The 16,907-nt window shown below is 39.9% G+C and overlaps 1 protein-coding gene across 6 annotated transcripts in view; it reads left to right on the top strand.

Annotated features, from left to right (window-relative positions):
• RNF19A (ring finger protein 19A, RBR E3 ubiquitin protein ligase) overlaps positions 1-16,907 on the top strand; it is a 90,116-nt gene that overhangs the window by 58,758 nt on the left and 14,451 nt on the right. For all 6 annotated transcript variants that reach the window (XM_030553576.1, XM_030553580.1, XM_030553578.1 and 3 more), the window contains exons 4-6: positions 5,931-6,139; positions 8,125-8,269; positions 9,056-9,218. In XM_030553576.1, the coding sequence (XP_030409436.1) occupies positions 5,931-6,139; positions 8,125-8,269; positions 9,056-9,218 (517 nt within the window). The remainder of the gene's footprint in view (positions 1-5,930; positions 6,140-8,124; positions 8,270-9,055; positions 9,219-16,907) is intronic.

Here is a 16,907-nt window from a genome sequence, read left to right as displayed (position 1 = left end):
TGTATGAAGAAGTACTTCTCTCTCTGAATTTTCAGATTGCTGTTTCCTCACTAGAATGAAGTATTGTAGAACTTTGCTAATTTGCATTTGCACTAATTCCATACCAATAATTTGTACACAGTTTTGTCAGGCTTTTAAGCAAAGATTTAAGAGCAGAAACAGAACTATAGTGAGAGTGTTGAACTAACAGTACTGCAGCATATGTGCTCGTGAACTGTGGAGCATTATTATAAATAATTAAAGTTCAGCAGGGCTTTTCTTATCAAATGATCTTAGTACATTATGTGATGATGTATCCTTGATTGATTTGCTAATTCACAAAATTTGTTTATTGTGCACTTTTAAAATGCTGTAGGTACCTCACAGAGCAAAGACCTTTTTGTTGACCCAAAATGTCATAATTTAAAGTCTAAATGGCACAACATTCTGGGCGTATAAACAAGAGGGGAAGAAGGATGCAGGGAGGAGCAAGGAATGATAAGGGTTACAAACTGTAAGATTATGAAATGAGTAAAATAGTACATACAGTGGGTGAATTTACACTAAAAATGTTGCCAAAAAATACCTCTGGTAGGAATTCTAGGCCCTGATCCTGCAAATATTTAAGTGCATGCTTAAATGTAAGCATGTGGATAGTACCATTGACTTGAATTGGAAGTCTCATGTGCTTAAAGCTAAGCACATGTATAAGTGTTTGTAAAATCAGAATCCTAGTGTAGGCAAGTCTTCATCAGCCCTTATCCATCGTTGGTTTAAATCTGTTGAAAAGCAGATTTTATGGACACAGTGGTAAAAATGGATCTAGCTATAGGAGCCTTATTTATATTGGAGCTCCCACTAGTTGGAAGCTTTACAAAAAATTCTTGGGGTAGGCAAGTTTCTTTTAAAAGTCTCTTGCTTTTTTGTTTCATCCCCTTCATTCCCTCCCCTTTGGATTGTCCAGTTTTGTGATAGTTTCTCAGTCACTCCTGCAAGCTAGGGCTGTGCTTGTATCTTAACTTTTTTCTTTTCTTTTTTTTTTTTTCAATTGAAGTACAATCATTGATTTAAAATTTGCTTGCATCGTAAAAACTTAGCAACTTAAAACAAAAAATTGTTAAATCTGATACTTATAACTTTATATTCTGTACTTCACTCAGTATGAGCAAAGACTAGAGTAGCTTCACATTTTTGTTCTCCTGCACTACCATGGTGTTACAGTTGTAGGGGAACATGTACATACAAATTATTTTCTTTTTTTTTTTAGTGTTATGAAAACTTTTTTACATTCTGTATAAACCCTCTTTTAACAAAAAACTGAATTTTGGAATTTAAGTATATTTTAGAAGAACATACTTGCTTTGCAAATTTAATCGAGGTATTTTCCATTTGGAGTTCCTAATTAATTCCTTCACTTTAAATTTGTATCAACAGTGGGTTTATAAAATTTATGCTTTTTTTTTTTTAAACTGAGAAGTGCCATTTAAAAACACACATGTTTAAGGTGTTCACACAGTCTCATCATAATTTTGTTTGTACTGATGTATAAACAAGAAACAACTTCATAACTAGTCATAAAAATTTACAGTACTTTGGCATGTACACTTTTGTACTGCTAAGTGTTTTCATATGCTTTTCTAATAGTTTTTTTAATAAGAATACAGTATCTTTTGAGCCTACTTAAGTTTGCGTGTGTTATAGGTGGTGCTACTAGCCTTATCTGTTAGGTTTGTCTGACAATTTTCATTATAAGACCGTTTTCAGTGGTTTTTAACTTCATCAGACTTCCACCATTTGGGATAGAATTTTCCATGCTAGGTGTCTGCTTCTGGTAGAATATTTTTAGAAAATATCAACCAAAACGGTTCAGCTATTTCTGAGAAAAAGTCTGGTGACCTTTTCTTTCAAAATCTCTTAGTACCCCCCATGCTTGGGAGCAGGAACTTGATATTTGACAGAAGAAGGGCAGGGTGACCTTTTGTGTTAGAGATGTGCCTTTTGCTGTCCAAGTGAAACTCTCCCAAATTTTGGCCAAATCATCCTTTTTAAGAATTGTATTTTACACATGCTTTGTAGAGACAGTCTAGAGTTTAACTGCTAAAATCTCCAAAGATTGCATCTTTACATGGTCCAGCATCTCTCAACTTGTGCCACCCTCAAACAGCAACTGAACATGCTCCAGCCCAGGGCAACAGACTTCCTTGAAATGGTTGCTTCCAGCTGCTCTGGGCAGGGATAGGAGTCCAGGCACTGGACCCAGGGGTGGCTCTAGGCATTTTGCTGCCCCAAGCACGGCAGGCAGCTGCCTTTGGCGGCTTGCCTGTGGAGGGTCCGCTGGTCCCGCGGCTTCGGCGGACCTTGCAGCTACCGGCAGAGCACCCCCAGTGGCTTGCCACCCCAAGCATGCGCTTGGCATGCTGGTGCCTGGAGCCACCCCTAACTGGACCTGTCTTTTCTGTTGTCTCAGTGCTGGACCTCCTTCACTTTGCTGGCCCCCAGGCAGCACGAGGCGTAAGCAATCCCATTGAAATGCAGAGGAAAAACAAGGTGGACCAGTGTAGCGGTAAAGAATAGATTTGGAAAAGGAGTCTGGTTAGACTGGGACTGGGGGTAGGGAGAGAAATTGGGACTGGGTGGAGAGGCTGGGACTGTGAGCTGGCAGGTGAGAGGAGGGTGGAACTGATTGGACAAGGAGACTGGGAATCAGGAAAACTGGGACTGGAAAGCCAGTGAGGAAAATTGGGTGGGGACATGGGGACTAGTTGGCTGGAGTGCAGCACGGATTGGATGAGGTGCTGGGAGAAGGGGCAAGACTGGAACTGGCTGGAGAAGGAGACTGATAGTAGGAATGAGTGTGTGAGAGGGGACAGAAGGCAGTTCTGACAATGAGATGGGATACAGGGAGAGAGTGGAATTGTCTGAGCAGAGACTGGGACAAGAAGGCAGGAAGTGGGGGATTGGGACAAGGAACTGATCAAGAAAGTCCTATCGCCTGTGTTATCCAGGAGGTCAAACTAGATGGTCAGAGGTCCCTTCTGGCTTTGGAATCTATGAACCAAGGAGAGGATGTGGGCAGAAGACTGAGATTGGATGCGGGAACTAAAAGGGAGACTAGGCCTGGGGGCCAATGCAGGGGAGCAAGGACAAGAGAGACAGGTCCAACAAAGACTTGAGAAGGGGTTGAAGGGTGGGTGAGGCTGGGACTGGAGGTAGGGAAGAGGAGAGACTGGGCGTGAGGGGGACATGGATTTATACAGCAAATCCAGAATGGAAGAGGGGGCCTGGTTGGACAAAGGGATAGAGATTAAAAGCCTGAGGAGTGGGGATTGAGATTGACTAGAGAAGGAGAACAGGACTGAAATAAGGAGCCATGGTGGGTGGGAGGTGTAAGAGAGGGTTGGGACAAGGCAGAAAGGCTCAAGCTGGTGGGTAAGGACAGAGGAGTTGTCTGCCCACTAGAAGAGTACACTCCCAATCAGAGCCTGAAATGGGACTAAAGATTTCTGAATCTCAGCATTTTTCTGATGTCAGGAAATATCTGTGAAACCAACTGTGTCTCCTGCCCCTCTAGTGCTGGTCCACATGCAAATCGACAGCCTGTTATTGCTATCAGTTACTCAGCTCAAGTGACAGAGATCTAGGCAGTGGATCCAATCTTGCTGATGGGTCATGTGGGTGGCAATATAATGCTAGATGATGGAATTTGGTTTTTGTTTGCTTTTTTTTTTAAAAAAAACTTGGGACATTTTGCACAATAAACTGTTAAAATAACATTATTAAGATTGCATTGTAAAGCACTAAAGAGTTTTTGGAAATGCCAGAATTGATGGGTTGTGAAAGTAAGTGATCATATAGAATATCAGGATTGGAAGGGACCTCAGGAGGTCATCTAGTCCAACTCCCTGCTCAAAGCAGGACCAATCCCGAGACAGATTTTTGTCCAGATCCCTAAATGGCTCCCTCAAGGGTTGAGCTCTCAAACCTGAGTTTAGGAGACCAATGCTCAAACCACTAAGCTATCCCTCTCCCATTAAAGACTATTTTTTCCATATTCAGTGTGCCACATTGAGTTCAGGATGAACCTGCTCTGGGGGTGAATCAGGGTTGTGTAATAGTGTATTGTCTGTTGGACTCCTGCCTCATTTGTTGCAAAAATTGGAAGATGTGTAGTGAATGAAGTGAGGGGTTTTAGCTGAATCTCTGCCACTGCCAAACTTTCTATGGGATGCTGGGCAAATGACTTAAACCATCTTTTTTTATAGGTGGTCACTAATGGTATGTTCCTCATTTTTTGGTGCCCAGCTTGATACCCAGGGGTCTGATTTGCAGAAGTGCTGAGCACTCAAAGTTAAAGCTAAAATCAGTGAGAGCTGTGCTTTGAGCATATTAAATACTATTTAATGCTAAATACTCTGAAAATTCAGGCCCTGAGAGTCTCAAATTTGGCATCCAAATTTAGTGGATTCCTTGACCTTAATCCCTTTGCCTCTGTTCCCCATCTGTAAAATGGGGATAATACCGTCCCCTCACCTATTACGTGTTGTGAAGATAAATTGATTGGTGTTTGTGAAGAACTCATGCTATAGTAATAGGCACCACAGAAAAGCTCAGGAGGAACTTAATTCTGTCTTTCATAGCAGGGTTTGAGCACTGTGCAATAAATTAAGGCCAGGTCCACACACTGAACGATGAGGGTAACACAAAATATTGAATAGCTGCTCATTAAGTGGGCACCATCCATTCTGTGCACTGAGTAAGATGAGTCTTGTGGAAAAATAGTATGTGACTAAGTAATTAAAAACTATCATAATACCTATGCACTAAGGCAGGGGTAGGCAACCTATGGCACGCATGCCAAAGGCGGCACGTGAGCTGATTTTCAGTGGCACTCATGCTGCCCAGGTCCTGGCCACCAGTCCAGGGGGCACTGCATTTTAATTTAATTGTAAATGAAGCTTCTTAAACATTTTAAAAACCTTATTTACTTTACATAAAAGAATAGTTTAGTTATATATTATAGGATTATAGACAGAGACCTTCTGAAAATGTTAAAATATATTACTGGCACGTGAAACCTTAAATTACAGTGAATAAATGAAGACTCGGCACACCAGTTCTGAAAGGTTGCTGCCCCCTGGCCTAGATAACTTTTAAAAATCTGGGCTTTGTCCTCTAATTCCTAATCCAAACACGCATTTGCCCCTAAAAGATAAGTTAAATTTCTAAAACCAAGTTAACTTAATAGATATCTGAAAAGGCAATTTATCATTTCATGTTTGTAGGTGTTTCATTAGTGCGTCAGACGTGCTGGAGTATTGACTTTACTTTTCCCCCAAGAAGTGTTTGTTTCAGGGGACTATGCCATACTGAATCCCTGTATTATTATAAATCATGTTTGTTTATTTTAGTGCTTAGGGACCAACTGAGATTGGGGACCAGTTCTGATAGGCACTGTATAAATAGAATAGTAGACAGTTCCTGCCCCAAAGAGCTTACACTGTCAATAGATAATACAAAGGGTAGGGGAAGGAGCTCTAACCTACAAGCAAAGTGCTTAGTGTGATGGTAGCAAACATAATGTTAGCCTATGATTGTTTTTGGGGGGCAGAGCTGAGAGAGTCCAGGCAAAGTTGTAGAAAAATAATTTCAGTGCTTATCTGTCCCTGCTTAAACTGCTCCTACAAGAGTTCTGCCAACTTTAGTTTCTGGCTAGCTCCTCCCTGCAGTTTTCCCCCAAACTCTGCATCTGTCCTCATGCCCCTGGAGGTATCTGCTCTGCACAGTTTTGGATCTGAGGAGGTGGGTGGGGTGACCTTAGCTAGGGGCCCCATTCTTCCCTAGTACAACAGTACATGCTTAAGCTGCTTCTGCTGTTGCCCTGTTATCTTATCTATAGATATTATTTTCGTATTAACAAAAATCTTTCTCCCACCCCCTTTTGATCATTTAAGATATGCTGTGATTGCTTTTGGCTGTGCCAGCTGTCCCAAACTTACCTGTGGGCGTGAAGGCTGCGGTACTGAGTTCTGCTACCACTGTAAACAGATTTGGCATCCAAACCAGACCTGTGATGCTGCTCGCCAGGAAAGAGCCCATAGTCTGCGCCTGAGAACAATTCGTTCTTCATCTATTAGTTATAGCCAGGAGTCTGGAGCAGCAGGTATTTATGATCGTGTGTCTCTGTAAAATGTCTTACTAGTACAATTACATGATTAATATTACCAAAGAAAGAAATATGTGATGACTTAATTAGCTTCAGCCCTGATTCTTTCTTTTTTTGTACCAGTTTCAGAACCGTAAAACATTAATACAACTTTAGATTAAATGAAAAAAAAAAAGTGCTGAGTTTTTCTAATATGGGAAATTTTTGGTTTTCAGTAGCGGTAAAATCATGAGGGTGTAGTGCTGATGGCTTCAATTATTACAAACCTTTTTAGGATTTTTAAATCTTGAGTTGTTTCATAGTTTAAAAATGCAGTGAACTTGAAGTCAAGCATTCTTGAAGTACTGCTGGTTGACTGGAACCACTCTCTTCCTAATTGTATAGCTTCCACAGCTGAAACACATTTTTTTCCCCTGTAGGTGGAATTTTGACACAGTTTATAATACTGGTATAAATAGATCTGAAAAAGCAAAATGATTATTGATTTACCGATACCCGCACCCGTATAAGAATGCATAAACTGTTACTCCACGTGAGGGATATATCAAGGTCATTTCTGCTAGTCAGTTAAGTGCTTCTACATTGGCCAGCCAGAAATTAAATAACTCAGATATGTGAAAATTAAGTCTATTGCAACTGTTACTGAGTAAAAGGAAGGTTTGAATAATCAGTGGAGCAATGTTGTGGTATTGCCAAGAGTTACCTGTTTTGTCTGACACAAGCTTTGTCAAACGAAACTCTTGCTCGTTTCTCTCTGCCCAACTGACTCTTTTCTCTCTGACTAAACTAATTAGACATATGAGGGGAAAGATTGTGTTCTGTGTCCCGTTATGTCTCCCTGATTCTCTGACCTAATCCTAGCCTAGGAGCAGCTCTAACTTGTACAGTTTGCATCTGGTCCCCTAGAGATTACATGCCAGTTGGGAATTGGCAGCATGCACCATACTCTCATCATTCCTGCTTCCTGTGCACCATGGTCTGTGGGTATAGGAGCTGGTTCTGCTGACTTGACACCTACTCCAGACTCTCCCTTGCTAGGCATGTCTCCAGCAGATGGAATCTGCAGGAGTTTTCCACTGCCCCATTTTCTCCACCAAAAGCCTACTGTACTACGCCTTTCTTCTGCATGAGCAGTTATTTTGGACCAGCTAACCAATGGGGCGTGCTTTCCATAACTAATATTGCTACACAGGGGTGATTTATGTTGTTATGGTGAGTGAATTGTTTGTCCTGTAATTCTGAATCAGCGTAACAATCTGGGAAATAGTCCATAAATCGCAACAGAAAGAGTATTGTCAGTATGCCGTATCTTCTCTTTCCTATCATTAAGGTTACCATTTGGGGAACTTTCATTTTTATACTTGTCAGTGACAGAAATAAACCCTTAGTGATATTTTCAGTATTAAGCTCAATTAGGAGCATTAGACAGATTCTGATTTGTCTGTTTATGTAACAAATATAAATGTATCTGCTTTGGGGAGCAAGAGCATTAAGGGGAGGCCATGGAGTGGAGTCAAGAGCAGAGGAGTGAAAAAGAGAACAAAAGATATGGAATATTTAAGGTGAAGTGCATATTAAGTATGAAGAAGAAATAAGGGTTGTATGAAAAATGCGAATTATATGCAAAGACTGCCTGTCATCATTCATGTTTATTCATGTGCCTGTTTAATATCTAACTTACGTTTTATTGACTTTGAAAATCTTTTTGTGTGTGTGAAGCTATTGATCTATCTAAATGTGATATATTTTTCTATATTTAATTTGTTGTGATTAATTCTACTTTATTGATGGTTTGTAATGATTATGACCAAAAGCCACCTGCAATTAAGGATTTAGTAAAGCATATTTATAACAAAGATTTAGGTATGTCTGCGTCAGAACTACTGTGATCAGTCAAATATCATAAGTATTTCTTGTCTGCGTTTAGGTAAATTTCACTTTTTCATAGAAAAAGTATGATCTTCATGTTTCATTTTAAACAGCTGATGATATAAAGCCATGCCCACGTTGTGCTGCTTACATAATAAAAATGAATGATGGAAGCTGCAACCACATGACTTGTGCTGTGTGTGGTTGTGAATTCTGTTGGTTATGCATGAAGGAGATCTCGGATTTACATTATCTGAGGTATGTTTAGGAAAAATAGTTATAGCTATAGATTATCTGAGACAAATATTTTCTCATTTTATACATTCAGTATTTTACTTACATCCTGTTTCCTGATTTTTACATTACTTTGCTTTTCCCTGTTTTGACTTCTTGTTTAACTTCAGGAGTGACTGGAGTGTTATACTAGTGCAGACTGATTTAAAGTTCTGCTTGAATGAATAAATGTTTTGTGCTAAAATATCTAGGGCCAAGTTGTCCAGTCAACCAAAAGCCATCTTGTGTCTCAACAGAATAGAGAATTAAGCCTCTAGTGTTTAGGTATGAGAAATGGAATAATTTTTTTTGTCATGTAGGTGCTTAAGATAGTCACTTTGTTCATCTTATTTCAGAAAACAAAAATCAAATGTTCTCTCACTTAATTTCAAGCTCAGAAAGATGGACGCAGCACGTATTTAGTGTGACAAAATGAAATGGTATAGATGTTCACAATAGCTACTTTAACTGCAATTCTAGTGCTGACCGTTTATTTTGAGTGTTAAATTGATATAATTGGAAGTTATCGTTTCCATGTAAAAGTAATAACTTGTGTTAGCACTGAGCAGTACAAGACGTTATGTGATATGACTCATAGTACCTTTCAAAGGACATTGGCGCATCTGAAAGGTCTAAAGAAGTAGTTTTTAGACACTCAATCGCCATCTGTGTAACATGAATTTTATTAGATATTGTCATGTCTTAAAGTAACTTATCATTGGCTCATTTCTAAGCAGTTGTATGTGTGTGTTTACAGTTTGTTTCTATTAGCCCATCAGGTTGTACGTTTTGGGGGAAGAAACCATGGAGCCGTAAGAAGAAAATACTGTGGCAACTGGGAACGCTTGTTGGAGCTCCTGTAGGAATTGCTTTAATAGCTGGCATTGCTATTCCTGCTATGATTATTGGAATCCCTGTGTATGTGGGGCGTAAGGTAAAGTGCACTGTGCTGCTTACCTTGCTTCTGGTTTTAAAATACAGCACTCTTGAACATGTACACTGGTGTACTTTCAGTTGGCTCTGTCCACCATTCCTTCCCAAATAGGTTCAGACATAACTTGGAAAATGGTTAGCATCCTCATTTTATTTGTGCGGGGCCATGTTTTTCAAAATGTGGCTCTTCCATTTGCAGACACACAGCCCAAAATATTTTAAAATTGATTCCTATAATTAGGCCCATAAATCCTTACTTAGGCACCTAAATAAGTGACCTGATTTTTAAAAGTCCTGAGTTTCCAATCTCCCTAATCGTACTCAGACCTGGACAATACGGAGGAAAAGGTGGTTTTAAAAAAAAACTTCCTAGCTTTTCCCTCTGGATCCTGAGCAAAAAAGAAGTCATTGACATATTAGTTGAAAATCCTGCTATATACATATGCGTATGCCTGCACATTTCTGTGTTTGTATTTAATGGCTTATAAATTCATTAAGTTACTAGGGTATATACATATACTGATCACCAAGTGCAACTACCCACAGCTAAACTCAATGTTTTTGTTAATGTGGAATAGACAAGGAATTAACACATTAACCAATAAGTAGTTTATATCTTTCCTCTAGCAATAAGGACTACTACTAGGGCTACTAGTGCAAAGCAAATAACAAATAGCAGATAAAATTATTCTTGTGTATTTATTCTATCTTTTCCTAGTTTTGTAATTCAGGGTCACAAAGTAACTTATCCAAAGACCTTTTGAAATGCTGTTTATGGAAGTGTTAAGATGCCAGATCTTTCGCTTGAGTTATGCTATCCTGAACTACTTAAATTCTCAGGTTATTTTATGTTGTTTTATCAACTTGAACTCATGGTGCCATTGACTGGTCCATGCTTGCATCTGCCAGTCTGCTCTTGGTTCTCCAAGAAATTGTCATTCCTTTCCTTTGCCTCTGCCCAGGTTCCAGTGCTGGTCTGGAGTTGTGGAGTTTCATCTCTTCCAGGCCCCTCCTTTTTCAGTCCTTTCTCTACAGTAATTTGTCACTTTCCACTGCAGTTGCTTTCAAAAATAATCCACACTATTCCCTCATGTTTTAGCCCACTTGCTAGGCCCTGGCATAAGAGAAGAACAATGGCTATTGTTGAATTTCCATACAAATTACTAATAGCTCTTCCCTCTATCTCTGTGTTCTTGTAAACCCATATCACCTAAGCACCACACATATATAAATGAATTGACCTTCACAACAGCCCTGTGAGGTAGAGAAGTATTGTCCCTTTACATCACAGCCTAACCTTAAGAGTAATGTCAAAAAAGGGACGGCTCATTTCCAAGAGAGATAGGGAAGTGTTTAGTATCATTATACAAAGGACTAGTGAGCCCTCATCTGGAAAACTGTCTGCCCTATGTTTAAGAAAGATGAATTCAAATTGGAACAGGTGTAGAAAAGGGCTAATAGGATGATCTGAGGAATGGAAAGCCTACCTTATGAGAAGAAACTTCAAGCGTTTAAAAGAGAACTGGATAAATTCATGGTAGTTAAGTGCATAAATGGCTATTAGCCAGGATGGGTAAGGAATGGTGTCTCTAGCCTCTGTTTGTCAGAGAGTGGAGATGGATGGCAGGAGAGAGATCACTTGATCATTGCCTGTTAGCTTCACTCCCTCTGGGGCACCTGGCATTGGCCACTGTTGGTAGACAGATACTGGGCTAGATGAACCTTTGGTCTGACCCAGTACGGCCGTTCTTATGCTCTTATGTTCTAAGAGCTTGGCTTGTTTAGCCTAACCAAAAGAAGGCTTTAGGAGATATGATTGCTCTCTAAAAATACATCAGAAGGATAAACACCCTGGAGGGAGGAGGAGTTATTTAAATTAAGCATCAATGTGGGCACAAGAACAAATGGATATAAACTGGTGATCAACATGTTTTAGCTTCAAATTAGATGAAGGTTTCTAACTATCAGAGGTTAGAGTTCTGGAACAGCCTTCTGAGGGGAGCAGTGGAGGCGAAGTACCTAACTGGCTTCAAGACTGAGCTTGATAAGTTTATTGAGGGCATGGTATGATGGGACTCCCTAGAATGGCATGTAGCTGATCTGAGACTTCTAGCAGCAAATATTTCCAACAGCCAATGATGGGACACTGGACGGGGAGGGCTCTGAGTTACTACAGAGAATTCTTTCCCAAGTATCTGGCTGCTGGGTCTTGCCCACATGTACAGGGGGTAACTGATCGCCATATTTGGGGTCGGGAAGAAATTTTCTCCTGAGTCAGATTGGCAGAGACTCTGGGAGGTGTTCACCTTCCTCTGCAGCATGGGGTAGGGTCAGTTGCAGGTTTAAACTAGTGTAAATAGTGGATTGTCTGTAACTTGAAGGCCTCAAATCATTATTTGAGGGCTTCAGTAATTGACCAAAGGTTATGGGTCTATCACAGGAGTGGGTGTGTGGGGTTCTGTGGCCTACAATGTGCAGGAGGTCAGACTGGATGATCATGATGGTCCCTTCTGACCTTAAAGTCTATGACCTTGTCTACACTACAGGTTACTTCAGTCTAACTTACTTGGCTCAGGGATGTGAGTAATCTACACTTCAGAGCAATGTAAGTTATACCAATCTAAGCACTGGTGTGGACAGCACTATTTCAGTGAAAGAGCTTCTCCCACTGACATAACTACTGTCTCTTGTGGAGGCAGGAGTTAAGCCAAAGGGAGAACTCTCTCCTGTCACCTTAGAGCATCTCCACCACAAGTGCTACAGCGGAGCAGCTGCACAAAAGTGCTGTAATGTAGACATAGCCTGAGTCCAAGTCTCTAATTCCTGACCATAAAAGCTATGGAGATGGTTTACTAGCCAAGTATTGTGGAACAGTGGTCACCAAGACTTTGCAAATTCATGTAAGATTTGCTGCAAACAAGCAGTTTGGCCTGGCAAATTTCTGAAGTCCTATAGAGGCAGGCTATAGTTAAGGGGTTTGACCCTGCAAACTCATCATAGGTAAGAGCAGTAAGACACATGGAGGGGCTGAAATACCCCTCCTCTCAAGTTCATCTCAAGTGGGGAAAAGGGCACTGGAAACATTTCTGTCCCTCTCCTCCTCAGTCGAACCTTGGTAAAGGCTATGCTGCTGAAGCCCTTTCTCATGTCCCACTTTACTAAAACTATATGGAAAAACAAGTTATTAACTTAAGATATTGTCATTGCTTAATATTTAATAAAGTTGATTGAAAGGAAGAAGCAATGGTTTATCCCTCCCTTTTTAAGTTGATTGCAGCTACACAAATAATATATGTTAAAGGCAAAGCATATATGGTGTAGCAGACTGTTCACCCCTCTTACAAGACTATGATAATTTTATACAAAGAATGCCTTGTGAGATACCATTGAAAAACTCGCCATTTGCTGACCACTACTGTCATGGTAAAATGTGTAGCAGCATTGTATGTAAAGTTATAAAATTCTACTGTATGACATTACTGAGGCATATTCCCAGTTTGTGCCTGCTTCTGTAAACATGTTCCTCAAAGACAAATGGCAAACTGATGCCTCAGCCACGTATCAACAAAATCAAATGGAATATCACCTGATCAAGGGGCCATTCTTTGGCAGGAAAAAGGGTGTAAGCAAGGATTTTACATGTTGGCTGGAAAAAAAAGCTGGAAGTTTCTGTCCTATGGACTTTGTCTCAGAAACCTCAGCTGGAGATGATTTTCTATGAAAAATATGAAGAATGGGGAACAGAAGCCCCAAATCATCTCTCCTTTCATCTCTACTTGTGATATCAACAACACTTGAAGGACAAAGGAAAATCATTGGACTGGGGAGGGATCCTGGCTGAAAGATTCAGCCAGTAAGACTCCTGTAACATGTGGTAAGAAGAGACCTTTTGCTTTGAATTCACTTAGTTTAAGTTAGTTATTAGTTGTGTTTTACTTTTTATTTCATTGTAACCAATTCTGACTTTTATGCCTCATTACTTTTAATCACTTAAAATCTACCTTTCTGTAGTTAATAAATTTGTTTTATTATTTTATCTAAACTAGTGTGTGTTTGTTTGGGAAACTTCATTTGGGATAACAGGATTTGTGCATATAAATTTTAGCACTGTCAATTAATCGCAGTTAACTCACATGATTAACTCAAAAAATTAATGACAAATTAAAAAAATTAATCAGTTTTAATCTCACTGTTAAACAGTAGAATACCAGCTGAAATTTATTAAATATTTGTGGATGTTTTTCTACATTTTCAAATATTGATTTTAATTACAACACTGAATACAAAGTGTATAGTGCTCACTTTATATAATAATTTTTTGTTACAAATATTTGTATGTAAAACGATAAATAAAAGAAATGGTATTTTTCAGTTCAGCTCATACAAATGCTGTAGTGGAATCTCTACCGTGAAAGTGCAACTTACAAATGTAGATTGTTTTGTTACGTAACTGCACTCAAAAACAAAATAATATAAAACTTTAGCACCTACAAGTCCACTCAGTCCTACTTCTTGTTCAGCCAATCACTGAGACAAACAAGTTTTGTTTACATTTACAAGCGGTAATGCTGCTCGCTTCTTACATACTTTGTCACCTGACAGTAAGAACAGACATTTGTATGGCACTTTTGTAGCAGGCATTGCAAGGTCTTTACATAGCAGGTATGCTAAACATTCATATGCCCCTTCATGTTTTGGCCACCATTCCAGAAGACATGCTTCTATGCTGATGATGCTCGTTAAAATAATGCATTAATTAAATTTGTAACTGAACTCAGGGGGAGAATTGTTTGTCTTCTGATCTGTTTTACCCGCATTCTGCCATTTTCTTCATGTTTTAGCAGTCTTGGATGATGACCCAGTGTATGTTGTTCATTTTAAGGACAATTTCACTGTAGATTTGACAAAACACAAAGAAAGTACCAATGTGAGATTTCTAAAGATAGCTACAATACTAGACCCAAGGTTTAAGAATCTGAAGTGCCTTCCAAAATCTGAGAGGGAGGAGGTGTGGAGCATGCTTTCAGAAGCCTTATAAGGACAACACTTCGATGCGGAAACTACAGAATCTGAATCACCAAAAAAGAAACTCAACCTTCTATTTGTGGTATCTGACTCAGATGAGGAAAATGAACATCTGTGGATCTGCACTGCTTTGGATCCTTAGCAGAACCCTTCATCAGCATGGACACATCCTTTGGAATGGTGGTTGAAGCGTGAAGGTACATATGAATCTTTACCGCATCTGGCATGTAAATATCTTGAGATGCCAGCTACAACAGTGCCATGCAAATGCATGTTCTCACTTTCAGGTGACGTTGCAAACAAGAAGCAGGCAATATTATCTCCTGTAAATGTAAACAAACTTGTTTGGCTGAACAAGAAATAGGACTGAGTGGACTTATAGACTCTAAAGTTTTACATTGTTTTATTTTTGAATGAAGGTGTTTTTGTACATAATTCTACATTTGTAAATTCAACTTTCACGATTAACAGATTGCACTACAGTACTTAGGTGAATTGAAATACTATTTCTTTTGTTTTTTACGGTGTAAATATTTGTATAAAAATAAATATAAAGTGAATGCCGTACACTTAGTATTCTGTGTTGTAATTGAAATCAATATATTTGAAAATGTAGAAAACATCCAAAAATATTTAAATAAATGGTATTTATTGTTTAATAACACAATTAATTGCAATTAATTATTTTAATTGCTTGACAGCTGTAATAATTTTCTATTAATGAAATGGTGGACTTTATGTGAGCTTGTGTTGTCCAGAAGGGTGCTGGGCTGTAGAAGACACACATTTCTGGTAAGGGGGAGTCTGGGACAGGAGTTTGCTGTGTTGCCATGTAGTATAATTGATGAGTGGCTGGTTATAGCACTCATACAGTATAGCTGGGAGTGATATACATGCTAGTGGCTGTGTGTGGGCAAACCAAGAGTAGTTGCTCTCGCAGCGAAGCAATGTAAAAGGCACCCCAGGTTGGAGAATTGAGGGGACACAGCTGTCTATCAGTCCAGACTGTACCCTGGGGATGCCTCAGTGGCGCAGCAAGGAGCAGAGGATATGCACAGCTTGTTGTTTTGAGTGAAGTTTACATTTTAAGCATGGGTACAGCAATTTTAAGTTAGTCTCAAGTGTGGTGGCTGGAGACAGTTCAAGGAGGGATAGTTTGTTGTTTTCTGTTTCCTTATTTCAGGTAAGGGAAATGGAAATAGTGAAGTATAAAAATGAGCAAAAGTGAAACAATTACAAAGTTGGAGCTGGCCAGAGTGGAGGCAGCTGAAGAAGAGAGAGAAGGTAGTACCAAATGTGGAAAGCAGAGATGAGACTGAAAGAAGCACCTGCTGCATGGGGAGCTGAAGAAGCCACCCATAGAATAGCCATGGAGCTGAAGGAACAGGAAGCTGAACCCCATAAGCAAGCCAGGGAGCTGAGACAAGAAGCTGAGGAGAAGGAGAGGAAATATAATCTGGAGCTGATAGAAAAGCATGGGAAGATCCCAGAGTCACCAACATCTCTCATAACTCGAGGAATCCATGGCTGGGACGGCTGTGTCCTACATACAGAAAGACAGACTGCACTGAGAAATTCTTCACTACTTTTGAAAATCTGTGTGAAATTCATAAGATTCTTGAGGACAAGAAAATCCCCACACTGGTTGCATAACTGTCTGGCAAATTTTTGAATGTATTTAATGAATTGCCAGTTCAGGAAGCTGTGATGTATCCTTAATTTAAGGAATCTGTTTTACAAAAGTTTCAAATCACCCCTGAAGTGTATAGGGTGAAATTTAGAAATCTTAAAAGGAGTATTGGCATGAGTCATAGTGAATATCCCTTTGGATGAGGATGCACAGAAAAAGTTTGCTTTCATCACTGATATAGACTCTGAATTCTCAGTGTTACTATTTGGTTTAATTAATGCTGGGGCCATGTTCTGGAGGCTGGTCCACAAAGTGCTAAATGATTTACAGAACTTTGCAAGAGCATATGTGGATGATATTGCAGTGTTTAGTGACACTTGGGGTGATCAAAAAGAACACTTGGGAATTGAGCTGTCAAAACTCAAGGAAGCAGGCCTAACCATGAAAGCCTCTAATGTAAAATTCAAGCAGCCAGCGTCCTTTGTTTAGGACTCTGGGTTGTGGGAGAGTGAGGGGGAGTGTCAAATATCTCCATAGCCTTTGAAAGTTGAAGCCATTTTAAATTGTTTTTGGTTCGGGGTACAGGCCAATCTTTCTTCTTCGAGTGCTTGCTCATATCGATTCCAATTAGGTGTGTGTGCGCCACGTGCATGTTTGTCAGAAGATTGTTACCCTAGCAACACTCGGTGGGTTGGCTGAGGCGCCCCCTGGAGTGGCGCCATTATGGCACCGAATATCTGCCCCTGCCGACCCATCGCCCCCTCAGTTCCTTCTTACCGCCCGTGAGAGTTGCTGGAACTGTGGAGCGCAGCATAGCTGATCTCCACCTCCCTAACTTTACTCGTTCTTCTGTAGATAGTATTTAGTTATGAATAGTTCAGTAGTTTTTCTAGTTATACTTAGCTAATAGAGAATTGTGTGTATATGTAGTGTAGATAGTACTTGGAGGGATCGGGGTTCATCCCCTTCCCTCTGCCCCGGTACCAGGGCCCATGCCCAGGTCACCAGGCTTCAAACCTTGCTCGGTGTGTCTCA

This window comes from Gopherus evgoodei, chromosome 2 (genome assembly GCF_007399415.2).
Source record: "Gopherus evgoodei ecotype Sinaloan lineage chromosome 2, rGopEvg1_v1.p, whole genome shotgun sequence".
Classification (NCBI taxonomy): Eukaryota; Metazoa; Chordata; order Testudines; family Testudinidae; genus Gopherus; species Gopherus evgoodei.
The sequence above is the reverse complement of the archived record's forward strand: the minus strand, read 5'-3'. Positions and strand labels throughout refer to the sequence as shown.